The following is a 17,247-nucleotide window of genomic DNA, read 5'->3' as shown; positions in this document are numbered from 1 at the left end:
TTGGTAGTTCAGGGGCTGCCACATCAGCAGCAGTTGTGTATGTAATAGCCCCCAATGGAGTTGTTTCTTTTTCTTATTTGAAACCCCTAAACATTTTAGCATCCACTCAGTCAGAAGGTACTTCCCTCTTAAATGCAGATGTGCCTTTTACTTTGTTAATTTGTGTCCCACCTCACCACACAACACAAAGGCACATGAGCTTCCTGGCACTGGTGAGCTGCAGTCCCACTCACTGCCAGTTCTGGTTCTTAAAAGCACACCCAGGTCCATAATAATACCAAAAGGCTGGCTGCTTCCTTCAAGCTGATCATCTGGATGTGCCAGCACAGTCATGGATGCAGGCTGTGCCTGGGAATACTGGTAGCTGCAGAACATAAGGGAAAGCATGAGAAAATATCAGTTGGAACTGTCCCTCTTGAGTGGGCCAGACCTAGGAGGGGGCAGGGCAGTCCTTGAGGACTGGGCAAGGCACCAAGATCACAGCAGTCAGGGTGGAAGGCTGGATGTTGCATAGAAATGGAGCTCTGGAACTCACCTATCAGAAGCCAGGGCTAAAATTAATTTTAAAAAATGTCTTAATTCCTACCTTACACTAATTTTAAAGTCCTGTTATCCCACTTTTTAAATTAAAAAAAAAAATCTGAATCACTGTTTTATAGTCTCTAATAATAAAAGAAATCACGAGAGAGATGATTACAAAGCTACAGCCATGTATTCTTGGGCAAATGCCAGGTTACACCAATAACCAGTGGGGGAGAAAGAACAAGTCATGAAGTTTAAACTACAGTATAGTTTTGCATTCTGTGTTGCACACATGGGAGAGGATGCACAGAAATTGGGGATTCTCAGCTGAGTTACCAACTGAGATCAAGCCTGCAAGTACTTGCTGGTAGCACACACAGTAATGGTGTCTCGACACACCACAGATCATCCCCAGCAGAGCTTATGCCTTTAAGAGGAAACACCTTTCAGGCTGCCAGGTGACTGGGAATTTCTGTGCGTTAGCTTTGGGCAACTCTTCAGCAGAACAACATGAAAACAGGGTATACTACAGAGCCCAGTTTTCAGATATGTCCTCAGCTTCAGCTGAAATAGAGCCTCTGGGAACTCAGTTTTTCTGTAAAATAACTGATGTAAACACACTGTAGCTTGTTCAATTCTGGCTGTTCTGACCACAGCTGTTTTTGTCATTTGCTCTGCTTGTCTCTTCTCATGTATATGATTTCCTACTTTTTTGCTTCCTTCTTTTCCACTATCATCTCCTTCAGACCTCAGAAAAGGGTAGCTCCTTCAAGCCTGTGTCTGCTCTGCCCTTCTCTGCAGTGCCTGAAATAGAATATTCCAGTGAGTGGGAGGTGAGGGCATCTGTAACAAAATGCCAATTGCTGCTTCCTGTGTATAAATATAGTGCATCTGTCACATAATATACAGAATCCAGTGTATTCACACAAAGCAGGCATTTTTGAACCAAAGCTAAAAGTCATTTTGGAAGGTCACATCCTTCCCTGGTTAGTTATTCTGCACTCAAATGCTCTGAACCCTCACAGAGATTATACACTTCTATTCTGAACTTTCAGGGCTTTCTGAAAGACCTAATTCTGCCCAGTTCTTGTTAAATCCAGTCCAGATAAGCTCTCTGGTGATGAGGAGAAGCATTTTTGAGCAGTGCTGCTCTCTTTCAAAGAGACAGAAGGAAAATTAGTTTTATGTTAAAGGTACAAAAGTTGGTTTTATTGTTTTATTATTTTCTTTGAATGGGATAGGTCTTTCTGGAGCCACAGGGGGTTTAATTTGTAGTCTATGGGCAGAGATTTACAAGGAAGAGAAGGAATATAGAGATGCCATCCTATTTGCTCCCCTGCTCCAGGAAGTCTGGGGTGATGTGTCCATGCTCCCTGCAACCAGCCTTGCAAGTGATGATACAGCCCCTTCCCATTCAGTTTGGGGCAGCTTCCACTTCTAACACCTATCTAAAAATATCCAAGCACCAGAAGCAAAAAACATATGCAGATACACCACAGCACCAAGAGGAACCCTCCACATTGTTGCTACTTTCATGAAAGATCTGCTGCACTCAACCTGACATTGAGTCCCCCTTGCTGGGACAAAGTGTTTTCCCCAGATTTTGCTATCACCACTGAGCTTCACAGAAATATTGGGAAAACTGCATTAGATGTTCCCTGTGTGGCAGGAGGAAAGACAGATCTTGACCATGGCATCAGTGGAGGCTGGCATTGGGCTGGTTTCATAACCATGTCGTAAGGATCTAAGTTACTGGGGGCAAAGGGTGAACAGGACTGCTGGAAAATGGTCAGCAGAGCTAATCTGGCAGAGGCTTCACTCCATCTCAGAAAGAGTATTTTTTTAAATGAATTTTTAAAATTAAGAACAGATCATTGTAGATCATGTTAATGTTAAAATGGAAACCTACCAGAAAGGAAGGTGGGGTTATTTTACACTTCTATTCACCAAGGTAGAAAAGAAAGACAATTTAAAAAGAGCTGTGGTTTTCCGGTTAGAAGAGCCTGTTTTACCTTCCTGTGTACAAGATGTAAAGGGACTCTTCAAATTACTCAGTGAAACCAGCCTCTAATTGAGGGACAAGGCGAAGTATTGAAAAAAAAGTAAATGCCCAAACCATCAAGCCTACAGCTGCAAAACAAAGAGTGTGGTGCAACAGTGTACCTAGTAAATATACCTGTGACCCAAGCACTGCTGCTGCTAGAGGTCTGCTAAGCACATCTCTGATGCCATAAAACTCAGCTTTTGATGACTGTGAAGCAGCAGGCACCAGAGCCCTACCTACAGTACATTTCCTGTTGGTCCTTGTGTCATGTAGGACTACCCAGTGCAGCTTGCTCTCCAGCAACAGCCCAATTCTCTAGCAAAAAAAAAAAAAAAAGGTCCAAAAATGAAGACAGAGGCAAACACAGAAAGCAGGCAGGACAAGTTCCCTGTGAAGTGCTGTCATCCCATCCCGTTCCAATTGAGTCTCCCTTCTGAACAAATTTGAAGATAATTTTGCACAGTGAGTACAATGGATTTATGATGAGGTGCAGTGGTTCCCCACTACTCCTCATACCCGTATTGTGATGGTGGTGAGTGCCAAACAAGGCCCTTCTGCTCAAACACAGGTTGCATTTTCTGCCTCGAAAGCAGGGGACAGGTTCTGCTGGGAGAAAAATCAAGCCAAGCTCTCAAATGATGCATCCTGTGTTTATCAGGTCAGAGGAGAACCACAGGAACTACTGGTCACTGTCCTAGAGAGACAGGGTTGCCTTTTCACCTTTGGTGTGCTGGGTAAATTTGGTTTAAGTTCTCTCTGGAAAGTATTTTTTGCAATCTACAGAGCAAGAATGCTAAACAGTGGGTGAGCTTTATTGTAATGAGCCTCTCCTTTTGGTTCCCCTGTTCCTCCAGAAGCTCTGCTATTCTCCTTCTCCACTGGAAAAAAACAAACACCGAAACGTGCATATTTTACAGGAGCAGCTGAGTTCAGCTGCACTCCAGTAGCAGGAGACTGCAGCGAAGGAAGGCAGCAGCAAAAATATTTTAGCCACTAGATGGCAAAAATCACCAGGATTTGCTGTAGAGTGGCTGTTGCACAGGTTCTGTCTGGTCCCGGTTATCCGGATTCAGTGTGAGTCCGGTTTCCACCAGAAAGTCGTTTTGACAAATCCAGTCTTTGAGTGGCCAAGGGGAAGTCGTCAAACATGCACAGTAAATGCGTCCAAGCCTATTTTCAATGAGACATCTGCAGGAGGCTCCACATAGAGGTGCCCAAAGGGAAGGGTGTGTCTTCAGCTGAAGTGGTTTAACAGTCTTCCAGAATTTACATGGAAATGTCAGAATTCAGCAATTAAAAAAAAAAAAAAAAAAAAAAAAGCCAAATTGCAATTTTTCAGTTTTGCTCTAATTATTTTTCACCCCAGGCTTCCTAATTTGGCCACAGAACAAATAAAAAATTCAATTGCTATCACAATGCTAAGCAGCACAAAATACTCAGAGGATAAAACACTCTTTTAAGGGTCCATGAGACATCCTCACTTTGGATGCTTCAGAATAAACTCCTTACAAATCCTATTAGAATGTCAAACCCACTCAGAAGTAATAGGTACTGTAGATACAAACCAGCACAGACAAAATTAAAACTCACTTGGATGTCAGCTGCAAAAGTTGCTTCCATTAAACCCTCCAGAGCTCTGAAATGATGTATTTCACTGATCTAATCAGAGCATCTAGCAGCAAAGAGCTGATCTCTAGCACTGCTGCTGCAGCCAGCACATCCCTGCAGGCCACAAGTCGTAAAGGAATGTCTAATGGATCCATGGGGCAAAATGGGATTTATTTATTCTCTTCCCCACATTTACTTGGCACAATGACATGTTTGCTACTCCCTTAAGTCCAATAAGGATGAGGGATCCAATTCACTGATTTTAGAAAATTATTCTCAAAATAAGGAAGGAAATGGTTTAAAGTCTATTTCAATCTACTTATGGACTGTGGCCTTGCCCTGGTCAGCATCTAGGGAACTGCCTGGGCAAATCTTTCATATAAGGAGTGAAAGGCCAAAACTTTCTGAAATGGCCATTAGAGATAGAATCACAGAATTGTTGAGGCTAGAAAAGACCTCTGAGATCATCAAGTCCAGCCTATAGACCATGCAGAGGGCAAACTGGTCTCTCTCCAGCTCATAGCCAGATGCATTATTATATCAGAAGCCAGATTTGTCCTTACAGAGAGCCAGCAAAAAGGAGAAAAGCTTCCTCTATGGCTACACAAACTACTCTGGTAGCTCAGATGCTTGGAAACCAAAAAAGCAGCAAATTGCCTTTGTCCTTGATATGTACTGAGAAAGCACTATTTTCCAGTATCCACTACAGCAATTTTGCCAGTCTCTGCATATCCTGAATCACCAAAGGAAAAAAATCTCTGGGAACAACAGATCAAGACAGCATGCAAAGAGTATGTGTAGTTTGCAAATTCCCTCTTAAATTTCAGTATTTGCCATTTCAGGGATGAAGTTGTTAGCACATTCTCCATCTCCTCTTGAAAAATCTGTGCTAAAAGAAGTGAATTTTATTCCTTCTATATATTTAATTTCTCAAAATAATCCATTAGAGCTTTTAGGTGAGAAAAAGCTCTTTCTGCTGCTGATATTCAACTTGTCTTTTAATTTCAAGCTTTTAATTAACTTAGCTGGAAAGAATACTCTTTGTTTCCTTTGTGTTGTGGAAGTTTGGCTTCCATCAAAATTTCACACTAGACTAATTTTTTATTTTTTATTTTCAAAATTAACTTTCCAAATGCTTAAGTTTTATTAGGGCAATACTGAAAAATACTCAGTCTAGCATATTTTCCCTCACATCTCGGGAGATTCACCATAACAAATTTAGTTGAAAGAATCAAACAATTAGCTCAATACTCATATTTTCTGGCTGGAAGTCTTCCCCTTAAATGTCTACAAATTTAGATTTGGAAGTGGATTGCAGGGCAGTTATTGCTGAGGAGAGCCCCAGCCTTTTCCCCTTGTCTGTGCATTTTTCTTATGCCTGGCAAAGCAGCTTTGCTACTGGGAGAGCAAGCTTTGATTAGGAAACAGATGTCCAGCCTAAATTAACACAGGGCAATTAGGAACCTTCATGTGTCTCTTAAGACTCCTGAAATAGCCCTAGAGATACAGGATTTCCCTACCCATCTGCAGCTGCACATGGCTGGGAAGTGATACGAATCCTCATCTGGGCTCGTCTAGTAGCCAGGAGATTTTAGGGTCTTCATTAACAGGGTTGTCCCCTGGGCCCCCACCTGGGGTAGACCAGGGCTCCACAGACCCCGGAACTGTTTCCTTCAGGGAACACCACACTCTGGGTCTTGAAGATATGATTTCTAAATCTGAAAACCCTCCAAATCACATCACAACCCTGCCAGCCTGCAAACTGGGAGACAGCCAATTCTTAAGTTGAAAATGCCTCTCACAGACTATGCTCTTCCCTCTCCCATCATTCCTATGCCGGTATCTTTGCTGCTTTCTTAAAATGGATTTAAGCTTGCCAAACAGACCAGGACATCAGGCTGTCTACTGTTACCCTTTCATGGCCTTCTGCAGCTTTACACTGTAGGAGCACCGAGTTGTGCAGGTCCACCCAGAGGAGAAGCAGAACACCTCCGTGCAACAGACTGGCATCAAAGCCTGATTTCCGAACACGGTTTATTCACACTGTGCTTCTGGGATGTGGAAAACCCCTGGGAGAACCAGGGTTTCCAAGCCTCTATAGGCTCTCTGCAGCATTTGCGAGGAGAGCAAGAAGTACCACACGGGGGTGCTCAGACAGCGTGGTACAGAGGATGCTGCAGAGCAGAGCTGCTCCGGCTTCAGGGGTGACTGAGGAGGAAAAATTTGCTGGTGCTGCACTCAATAGAGAGGGTAGAGCTGGTTTCACTCCACCCCTCAAACTATTGCTCCAAAACCCAATTCCCCTTGACCGTCTTTATTTCACTCGGTTGATTGGTATCCATTGGCGAGGTGCAAGAGCAGAGAAACATCTGTTAACATTCCCAGTCACAAACGCAGTGGGATTAAACCAGAGGATGCGCATAAGGAGCGGTGCAGTTCCTTGCTTCATGGAGCATTTTATTGCACTTCCTGATGCTAACAGATTGATGCTATTGTGCTTGTTAGCATGGTCAACTTTTATTACAAGTGTATTCAGAATTTTATCTCTATGTGGATCTTTGAGATTCTAAGGGAAAGTTTTTTTCCCTGGATTCAGAACCCACCCTCAGGAGCCTATACTAACAAAGTGCATTTGTTTCTGCCTCACAGCACACTGAAGGCAGCATTTGAGAGTCTCAAGCAACGTAAGTATTTACATCTTCCTTTTGGACCTCTGGGGTCTTTCATCCTCTTTCCTCTTCTATTTCCCCTTTTTCTATCCCAGTCTGTAGTGTGGAGAGTAGAGGGAAAGGACCTTCTATGGGAATCCTCTAAGGCTAGACACTCAATCCACTCTCTGATGGTAAAGAAAATGGCTTGTTCCTCGAGTTATTTTTATCTGGTTCACAAAGCAAAATAACAGCTCTGTTCCCTTTCCTGCCAACCACTGACATCAAAACAGCATGCTTTCTAAATGTGCCCAAGGCTGAACACAAACCTTTCACACACAGAAAATGCAACACCATCACAGGCAACAGGACAGGGAACCTGGCTGCTGGCACCTGCTGTTTAGATACAAACACCCTTTTGAAAAGCAGCTGGTGAATTAAGGTATTTTTAGAGCCTGGGTGGGGGAGCTCAACATTTCTGGAAAATGCAGGGTTCCATTTCAGAGGCACCAAAGCCGAGAAACACACAGAAGTTACCAGCCACTTCAAAGACTATCAGGTGCTCTGAAATTCAACCCATCTTTCTGGACCCTTGGAAATTCTCAGCTTGCAACCTTATCTAATGACACTTTTGCAAGGCTGGACACGACTGGCAAGCAGCTCCCAAGAGCAATGACAATCTGGCAGCATAGTGGAGGAAAAGCACCCACAGGGGGTGATGATGGAGGTCAGAGCTCCTTCCTTCCCTCCCTCTGCACCACAACATCTGACTTCCAGCCCTTGAGGAAGAGAGCTGGCTGGGGTAAATGGGGCTTTGAAGAAAGGCAGCCAGCTCTGCACTTGCCAAGGCTGCTCTGAGTGGGTGCTCCAGTTTTGCAGCCAGAGTCTTGCCCATGCAACCTGCAGGCACTGGGAGGACCTGCAATAAGCCCAGTTCAGGTTGTGTGATCCCTGAGCACTCTCAGTGCATGGAGAAACACAGGGAGGCCTTTTCCAAAGCTGCCCTGTTCATGTCAGATCACACAGCAGCCACATCCCAGAAGCATCTCCTGAAAAATGTGACTTCACATTTAAAGACCTTTCCACTGACTGTATATGAATTCTGATTTGCTTTAGAAATTGAAAGTGTTGGAAACTCTCATGTCCAGCTGGCAGTAATGCTGAAGGATGAACTGAAAGGCATTGAGGAGTTCCGAGAACGACAGAAGGAGCAAAGAAAAAAGGTAAGGAACTAAAGAAATGTTGAAACAGGTCGGGTCAATGGCCCATGCTGATGGCCTGTCTCCAGTCATGGGCTGTGAATACTGCAAAGTATGATAAAACATGCCCAGTGTGCCCTGTTCACTCCATATACTAGACAGTGGAATAAAACCTCTTTCTGATCCCAGCTGGAAATAAAGTAGAGCTCTGAGCTTGGGAGACAGACTTTAGTCACTTTTACTCTCCCCAGTGTAAGAGCAGATACTATTATTACTCCTGTAAGAACTTAATCCTTCTTTTTATCTGTCTTATACCCTTGCTAATTTGGCTTCTTTGGGACGATCCTGTGTGATCTCCAACATGCACTTAAATAAAGGGGTAACACAGACATTTAAAACTTAAAAGCAAATGAGTGTCATGCTGAATGGAATACCAATATATGCTGAATTACAAGTACATGGAATAAATAGCACCTAGTTGAGGTTGTATAATTAAAAATCAAGTATATTTAAGGCCATTTAATCCCCTATGATCTTATCAAGCTCTAAGTCCCTTGAAAAATAGCTCTCAATATAGACAAGAGTGGTCACTCTTAGACCTTCTCTGTTTCCATGGTGTTGAAGACAAAGATGGCACAGTCACTTTACACTGAAAGCACTGATTAATGGAGGAGTAAAACAAAATATTCCATTTTTTGCTGATTTTAAACAAATGAAAATGCTTATGACAGTAGCCAATGCCACAAAAATCTTGGGCCTACCACTGTGACACAAAGGAACTTGGAATAGCAGAGAACTTTGAATATGAAAGTGGATAAAATCAATGCTGCTACAGAGAGGTGAGGTCCACAGCAATCTGATGAGGCCAGTAAGACAAATAAAGACAGCCAGAGTGCATCTAGCCTTTGTATTCCTCCCCCTCTCTCACACACTTTGCCACTAGGATTTGCAAAGCAAGAGGTGCTCTCTTCTGTTGAGAACAGTAAGCCTATAACTCAACTGGAAACAGTTAGAGGGGCCCCAAAGAAATGAATCTTATGAAAGCTTTTTTCTCCGTCCAGCATGTGGCCCTGAGGAAGTCAACATTAGTCATGTTAGATGGTGTCAGCATTTTTGGTAAGCTCCCAAAATGCTGTGATTTGTGTTTTGCTGTAGCTGCTCTCAGGAATATGCTATTTAGCCCAATATGAAGCAAGGCTCTGGGTAGGCCTGGAGGGAGTTTTGCTTGAGCAAAATACAAAGATTAAAGGACCAGGAGTCCCACTGAAGAAACCCATATTCTGCCAAATAGGAGCATATCTCACTGTCACATAAGGCTGAGCACATCACAACTAAAGCCATAAAGAGAATTCTGCACTGTCCTCCCAATGCTGACCAGATGACAAAATGGAAGTCAAACCACATCAAACATAAATATGCCAGCAGCAAAAGAATATAAATGACACAGGAATTGTCTGCATTTAAAATGGCCTACTGCTCTTGCCCATGTGGGTGAGACACTGGCTTGCTGTGCAAAGACATGGGATCAAGCTCTTGAACCAGTGAAGGAACTCAGCTGGAAGAGCTGGTGGGCACTGTGACTGGGTGTTAAACTATTTAATCTCCTTAAGGTTAAAAAAAAAAAAAAAAAAAGGAGGAAGAAAATTAAGATCTGCATCCTCTCTGCTATTAATGGAAACCACTGAAGCAGAATTTTCTTGGATTATTTTTTTACCTAGCACTTTGCTATTCTCTGCATCACTTAGACACCTGTCATTTATAAAAGCAGAGTGAACTGATTTTCCCTATGGGCACATGCCTGATAGAAAGGCCCTGACAATGGCTTTCCTGATCCTGCCACTAAAAAAGGGAGGAAGAATTCCAAAGCAAGAAATGCTTATTTTTGTGTGCTTCTTACAGTATGAGTCTGCAATGGAGCGTATGCAGAAGAGCAAGCTGTCCCATTATAAGAAAACAATGGAGGTAAGTAAGGAAGTTGTTTGCAGGTTTCCTGATGCAAACTAGCTCCAGTTTGAGACAGGGTGAAATCTGTATCACAAGTACCTATGCTTGAAGAAGAGTCAAGAATGTGTAAGTGTGCAAAAGTGTGTGTGTGTGAGAGAGGGAGAAAGGATGTGATTCCTGCTGTGAGGGAGAAGCTGATCTTCCTTGCTGCATCCACTGAAGAGACTCCAAGACAAATACTCAGAAAGTCAATGTGAAATGAACAATGCCCCAGGTCAAACAAGATTTCATTCTTTCTAGGCAAGGATAGTTACAGAAACAAATGCAATTTTTCAGTCTGTGTAAATACAATTTTAAAAACCATGAAGAAATGTTGTTAACAGGAGGAAAACAACTTCAACTGGAAAGCTTGCAGGTCCCAGAACTGGAGGCAGCTGGTTTTGGTTTCCAATGGGCAATTCTAAAGAAAAGTAGCTGCAGACCTGTTAGTGCTACAGCTGCAAATGCACTAGAAATTTTTATTCAAATGTGGTTGTTCCAAGTGAATCTCTAAGACAGGGAGGTCTTTTGGTGCATATAAGGATTTCTTTTGCTCTGAGGATTAGACCAAGACCACTATCTATGGGGTGCTGGCTCTGTCTCACAGCTTGGAGCAAAGGGCAAGGCAACAGCCTGACTTCAGCCCAGTGCTCCAAGTCACACTGTGGAAATGACAACCCATCCTCACTGGCACCCTGGGAATGTGGCCTCCTAATTTTGTCTCTATGCTGTAGCTCAAATAGATTGCCGGATGCACCGTTGGTGCTAGTGCTGCCTGTGTTTTGTGACCATCCCTGCAGAGAGCTGGCTACAATTGCACAAAGCAAACCATGTCAGGGCTGCAAGAAGGGGGCCCAATTTATGCTGCCTTCCCCTTCCCCCGTTTTTAATTTCTATTTTTCTGTCTTCTTGCAGTGTTACTAGGAATTTTTTCTGTTGCCCAAACTTGGGCACTGATTTGCTCCCCAAGACTGCAAAACAGAAAATGCCTGGTACATCAAGCTGAACACAACCCAGTCTTGTTCCCTAACCCATTTCCCTAATCACATTTGATTTCATTTCAATACAGTCAAAGAAGACCTATGAACAGAAGTGCAAGGAGGCGGATGAGGCCGAGCAGTCCTTTGAACGCACAAGTGCTTCGGGCAACCAAAAGCAAACAGAAAAGGTACGTCAGCTGACAGTGCTATTTAGAGAGAAAAACTTGTGGGGTTTTTTCCTTTTAGAGGTACAAGAGGACACAATTGAAGAACTCCTTCTCTGGGATGCCAGGGGCTGCTTTCCCTTCTAATTAACCCCTTAGAATTAAAATTAAAACAAAGCACCTTGCTGAGGAGGTAACCCTCATCTTGTTCTGCAATAGGCCAAGGCTTTTTAAAATGGCTGAGAAGGGACTAAGTTATCTAATTAATTTATCCCAGGCTATGACCTAATTGCTGTATGAATCCTGAAGGGAAACTGAATGAGATTTTTCTCCACAATTATATAAAAAGAAGCAAGTCAGAAGTATGTCACGCATTTAGTTTTGCCTTTTGGTCACTTACATTTAGTAGGCATACTGTCTTACATTAAAATGCATATTTTTCCTCAACCTTTTTTCTCCTTATGGTTAGTTTAATTTCAACTAAATTTACAAACTCAAAAATAAATCATGGGAAATTAAGGCACTGCAGTCCTTCATTGCATCGTCTTGATGCTTGTAACTGACAATTCACTAACTTTTAATGGGAACATTTTACAGTGGAACAGATGGAGAAAAAATAAATGAACTCCCTTTGGCTCGATAAAAATCGGTGCAGTGTAAGCAAAAAGGATCAAAAATCTTCTCAAGGAGCAGGGGGGATGAAGACTCTAAAAACAGCATCAGAACTTCACATTTTATTTCCAGCATTCGCTCATCTTTGATGAGCAAAACCCTCCCGCTTAGCTGTAAAGAGAGGGTGAAATCCTGGCCCTGCTGAAACTCTGCCAGAACCTTTAGCAACTTCAATGGCATTGAAATCCGACCCAGCTCCGTTCATGCAGAGGATCCCAGGGTGCTTCATTGCCATGACTTCCACACCATGCCAGCACATTTGAAATGCACGGAGGCAGCTCCCAAGAAACGTGTCAGCTGTTAAATTCTGCACAGCACTCGCAAACAGTTTGGGCCAGGAAGCAAATAAGAAGGAAGCTTATGTTCCCAGCTTACTACACATTTTCCAACCAGCTGTGATGAGGAATATGGTCATAAGAACCCCTACCTGAACCTTGTCTTGAAGGGCAGAATGAGAGAATGTATTACACTGATGTCTAGAACTGTGCATTAATGTACTGCCATCACCATCTGTGCAGGGAGACCTGGGAGTACAGAGCTGTCAATAATAGCTGTATTTTCATTTGTTAAAAACTGCAGGTTTTTTAAAAAGAAAAGTTATACTTAGAGAGAATTTTGCTTTTAGGCTCCTGAGTTGTTATGGGAAATAATCTGGCATTTGCAAAGTATTTTAAAGGCTGTGTTCATCTGGAGCTTAGAAGATGAAAAATTGTAACTACCATTTATTTCTGCTTATAAATATCTATTAGAAAAACACATCAAACACTTGAGAAAAACCAACAGAGCCAGGAGACACAGATTCAGGCTGGATCATGCCAGCACTGAGCTCCTAAAGCAGGGAAGTCTGAACAGAAAGATGCAAATTGCCAGATTTCCCTTCAAGTCAGTGGACCTACAGCTGGGAAATTCTGGTCCGTCCTTCTCCATAGCACTCATCCAACAGAACTGTGAATAAAGGCAGGACAGCCAAGAAGTGTTTGCAAGTTTGAGCCTTTCCCATAGAAGGAAAGGTGCAGTCAACAAAGAAAAAATTTTTTGCAGAAGCAAATAATATGGTCAGAAATTAATTTGGGGTGTTTCTTTTCCTGTTTCAGAGTCAGAACAAAGCCAAGCAATGCAGAGATGCAGCAAATGAAGCAGGTGATGCTCTGTTTGCAACTCAACTAAGATTCTTCTCAGTAAACATCTACCAGCACACTGATTTTGGGAGAGCACCATCCAGATCACCCAGGCTGACTCTACCTGAAATCAGGTTTCCCAAAGTCTCCTATCCAAAGGTTAAGAAACTTCGAAAGAACCAGCAATCTGATAGTCATCATAATTTACTTTCCATTGTGGAAATGCAAGTCTCCTGCTTTCATTACAGAATTTTGAGAGACCTCTTTTAGGGACTTCACCCAGGAAAGGAAAGCTCTTTCTGAAGCAGGTTTGAAAGCACAAAAGAATGACAATCAAATTGCCTCCAGCCCTAAACCTGATCCACAGCCCCCAGATTCCCTGTACACGAGCATGGCAGCATTTTCCAGTCAGAAGCACAGTGTATGTCCAGAAGGACAGCCCAGCAGTCATCTGAGCCAGTTCATGAGTTCAGACTTGTTCCTCACTGGTGATGTAAAAGTCTGCATGAAGTCACGTGGCTCACCTGACTGCCTTAGCACAGAAAGAACCTATGGTTGCTTAGTGCCCAAGCACGGTCCAGGCTCTTCATCCCTAATTTGCATTATCCCTATGGTAAAGCTTACAGATGATCTGCAAACCATGCAGAGAGAATCTTTAGAATAATGCTGCAAAGAAAAAAAAAACAAACCACAAATATCCTGTGGTCCCCCCAAGGTTCAAGCTGTCATATTCTTGTGATACTCTAGCCAACAACAGGCCTAAAGTGTAAGAACCAAAGCAAAGTCCTAACAGGAGGAAAAAGAGAAAGCCTGTATAATTTTTTTTTCACCTAACTGTTGGATTTCTATTATATGTGTCTGTGTATACAGAGAACGTGTACAAACAGAACATTGAGCAGCTGGATAAGGTCAGGACAGAGTGGGAACAGGAACATATCAAAACCTGTGAGGTAAACATTGACTTTTGTAGCAATATATTTGTGCACTCTTTATTTTATCTTACTTGTAGGTATCTGTCTAAGACCTGAGATATCATTGCAAGGCTTTTGCTGTTTGCTTTACGTGGAGTCTCAGTAGATGTTTTTGCAAAAATACTACAAAAACTAGAGTTGATATAGACATAGCTGCTGTCTGTCTCACTTGCTTACACTCTTCTTGCTTGTTCAGCACATGTACATAAATATAAAGGAGGGGAATAAGTTCAGAGGTGTGAGAAGTGGAGCAATATATGAACTGGTGCAATCTACTTGGAAGAATTTGTTGCCAGTTTTCACTCACAACTTAACAAAGAATACACTAGCTTTAGGGATAATCTTCTATCACAGCCAAGATAAGGTTGTTTCTCAAATAACTGCTTTTGACAAAATGTAAGTTCAGTAGAAAATTAACAGAAATGTAGATGTGAAAAATAATTTTTCATTTAAAAAAATGAATTCCAAAATTCAAACACGATTTAACTCAATCCATTAAAAATGATCAAACAAACTATTCACTTTACATCATGTTTTGCAAGAGGCTTCAAGAGTAGTTTGTTCTTCCAACACAGGAGAGGTTTTTACATTTGCTTCTTCTATTTATTTTTTTTTTTAAAAATCAAACCACAAATTCAACAGAGATTAAAAGTAAGATTTTCTTGCTAAGCTAAAAATGTACTGTAGCCTTCTGAGAGCAAAGATATGCAAGCCACTCAGAATATTTATTTTGCATAGCACTTTATATTCACCTGCAAGAATATTTGTCCTCTGCTATGAAGTAATCTTTCAACTGAAAGGTGGTGGTGGGGAGGTCTCTGTTTCCATTATGCTAAGGATAAACAAGGAGATTTGCACCTGCCTAGTGAGTTTTGCACAACAATTTAAAGACACTGGTTGGCAACCAAATCAGCGACACATTTGGTCATATTAATCCTTCAAATACATTTGCCCATCTGCTAAAGTATGATTTTGCTATGTTTACTTGTTGCAGGCTTTATTTCCACATAAAATAAAATGCCAGGAGCACAGCTTTCCAGTTCTCTGCTTCTTCTTAAATAGTCCCTACCTGGGAAGACTGGAAAGTCCCAGGGCTGGCACAGGAAACTTCCCACAAAAATGGTGCTAAGCATTGATTTTCCCAAGATGTACATTTCCCCCCCTCTTAAAAAGCTATCAAACAAGTGAAGCATTCCACAACCTAAATCACTTCCCTTCTCCCACCTGGAGTAAATTCTGAGTAGCACACAGAGGCTGTGGCCTGCCTGCTGCTTAGCTCAAACAGTCATTCCTAAAGGAAGGACATCTTTAATACCTTCTTTTAGAAGTGCTTATACATAGAACAAGTGGTTATTTTTTTTTTGAGGCATTTAAAACTAATAACTACTACAATAGCAGCTTAAGATCCCAAACTTCTGGCTGCATAGCAGGGAATCTGAAGGCTGAGGTTGCTTAGGTCTCTAGCTGAGCACTGGACAGACAGAGCCTAAAAATCTTGGCTAGCAAGTGGCAGCACCAGGACGACCTTTGTCAGGGGAGTTGTGCCATATTCCTTGGCACAGGATGCCCAGGTTCACCAGCAGTCTGTCACACAAGCCAACAGGGCATGAGGGATGGGCTTGACATGGCCAGAGTCACTGCTGTCAACTCTTCGATGAGCTGCATTTCCCAACAGGGCACCAATTCTGTGGAAAATTCCCAGTTGGCTCTTGCACTATTTCAGCAGCCCCTGAGGGGGTAGGATGCAGTCATAAGCCTTTTGTTCAGAATGGATATTGAAATACTCATTCTTCACCCTTCAAGTTCTCTTTAAAAGATTTTTCTCTCAAAAGCTGGTCCCTGTGCCAGCTGCCTCCCTTGACAGACTTTTCTGGGGATAGTTTGATTTTATTTTTTTTTTTTAGCTGGTAAGATATTAGATGGCAGGCAACACACCCAACTGAATGTTCTGCTGAATATTGTATACATTTGTGGTGTTCTGGACATAATTACTAGCAAATGGAGACGGAAACAGATGGCTGGAAGCATCTGAGCTTTTCACACCTCATAGAAAAGCAAAAATTGATGTTCTACTTAGAACAACTTAGTGATCAGGCCGGTTGTTTTGGGGTTTTTAAAAAGTTTTTAAAGAAAGTTTACCTGCTTCTTCCCCCAACTCAGTTCACACTTCTCTCTTTTCCCCTTTCATTCTTTCCAAGCTGTGCAACAACATGAGAAAATCAAACAGATGAAGGGAGTAAACTCTGGAGAAAGAAAAATACTTTCTTTTTACCATTAAAGTAACCTGAGAAATGAACAGAGGTGACTCCAGAGAGCCTCAAGTATTTTCAGAAAAGAAAAGGTTGGGAAATTATTTCAGAAGGCAGAGGTGGACGTTTTTGGCACTACCTCTAACATAAATACAAGCCTTTTAATGCCAGTGCTCTAATGATATGTTAAACATCAAAATTTCAGTGTGATGGGCAGACAGGACCCCAACATCCTTGGCAGTAGAGGCAGCAGTCAAATCCAGACACTAATTCCTTTCCTTTTTGTCTATAAAACATGACTTTCATTTAGTGCAATCAGTTGAAACAGATTCTTGAGCTTGAACAAGTAGATGTAGTTTCTCCAGCAGCTGAAAAGATGACCTTTACAAAGGGTCCTTCAGAATGCTTTGTAGACTTATCAACGTGGCCCAGAGAAGCCCCAGCCTTGTTGCTGCCCACAATGCAAGTAAGTAACTACCATGAGGCTACCTCATATCTCCCCTGTGGCTTTAGGTCTTCCAGCTCCAGGAGTGCGACCGCATCACCATCCTCCGCAACTCGCTGTGGGTTCACTGCAACCAGCTCTCCATGCAGTGCGTGAAGGATGACGAGGTAGGGGCACCTGCCAAGTAGCTTCATGTGCTGAGGAGAAAGAGGAGCAAGAGAGCTCCAATGGTACAGCACTAACTTGCCCTTCTCTGCTAAACATCTCCAGCAAACCAGCTCTTGTGCCTGTTCAGTGAGGAGGGAGTATTTTCAAGCTAGCTTGTTCCCTCTAAATGTAAACCAGGTATATGCCTGGATGTAGACAGTCTGTGTCACACCTGGTGACTCTTACCTATCTCGTCCCCTCAGTTTGCTGGGAATGCCCCTAACTACTAGATTGCTTGACCAAGTATTTTTGGGCTCAGGTAGAACTTTCAGAAAGGCAACCAGTCATGGTCTCAAAATGGGAAGACATGAAAAATACACTAGTTTTGACTTTGGATGGATGTTTCCTGCTATTAATTACTGCATTGAAAAGACCTGGACTGCTTTTGTCCTCCTCTCTTAAAAGGATATCCAGAACACACATTAACAACTTTGTTT

At 42.4% G+C, this 17,247-nt stretch overlaps 1 protein-coding gene across 1 annotated transcript in view; it reads left to right on the top strand.

Moving 5' to 3' along the window:
* The window catches only part of PSTPIP1 (proline-serine-threonine phosphatase interacting protein 1), a 51,983-nt gene that overhangs the window by 23,509 nt on the left and 11,227 nt on the right, over positions 1-17,247 (top strand). The window contains exons 4-10 of the mRNA XM_051628469.1: positions 6,824-6,858; positions 7,939-8,045; positions 9,921-9,983; positions 11,074-11,172; positions 12,915-12,960; positions 13,809-13,888; positions 16,672-16,770. Of these exons, the coding sequence (XP_051484429.1) occupies positions 6,824-6,858; positions 7,939-8,045; positions 9,921-9,983; positions 11,074-11,172; positions 12,915-12,960; positions 13,809-13,888; positions 16,672-16,770 (529 nt within the window). The remainder of the gene's footprint in view (positions 1-6,823; positions 6,859-7,938; positions 8,046-9,920; positions 9,984-11,073; positions 11,173-12,914; positions 12,961-13,808; positions 13,889-16,671; positions 16,771-17,247) is intronic.

The sequence above is a fragment of the Apus apus genome, chromosome 10 (genome assembly GCF_020740795.1).
Source record: "Apus apus isolate bApuApu2 chromosome 10, bApuApu2.pri.cur, whole genome shotgun sequence".
NCBI classification, from domain to species: Eukaryota; Metazoa; Chordata; class Aves; order Apodiformes; family Apodidae; genus Apus; species Apus apus.
The sequence above is the reverse complement of the archived record's forward strand: the minus strand, read 5'-3'. Positions and strand labels throughout refer to the sequence as shown.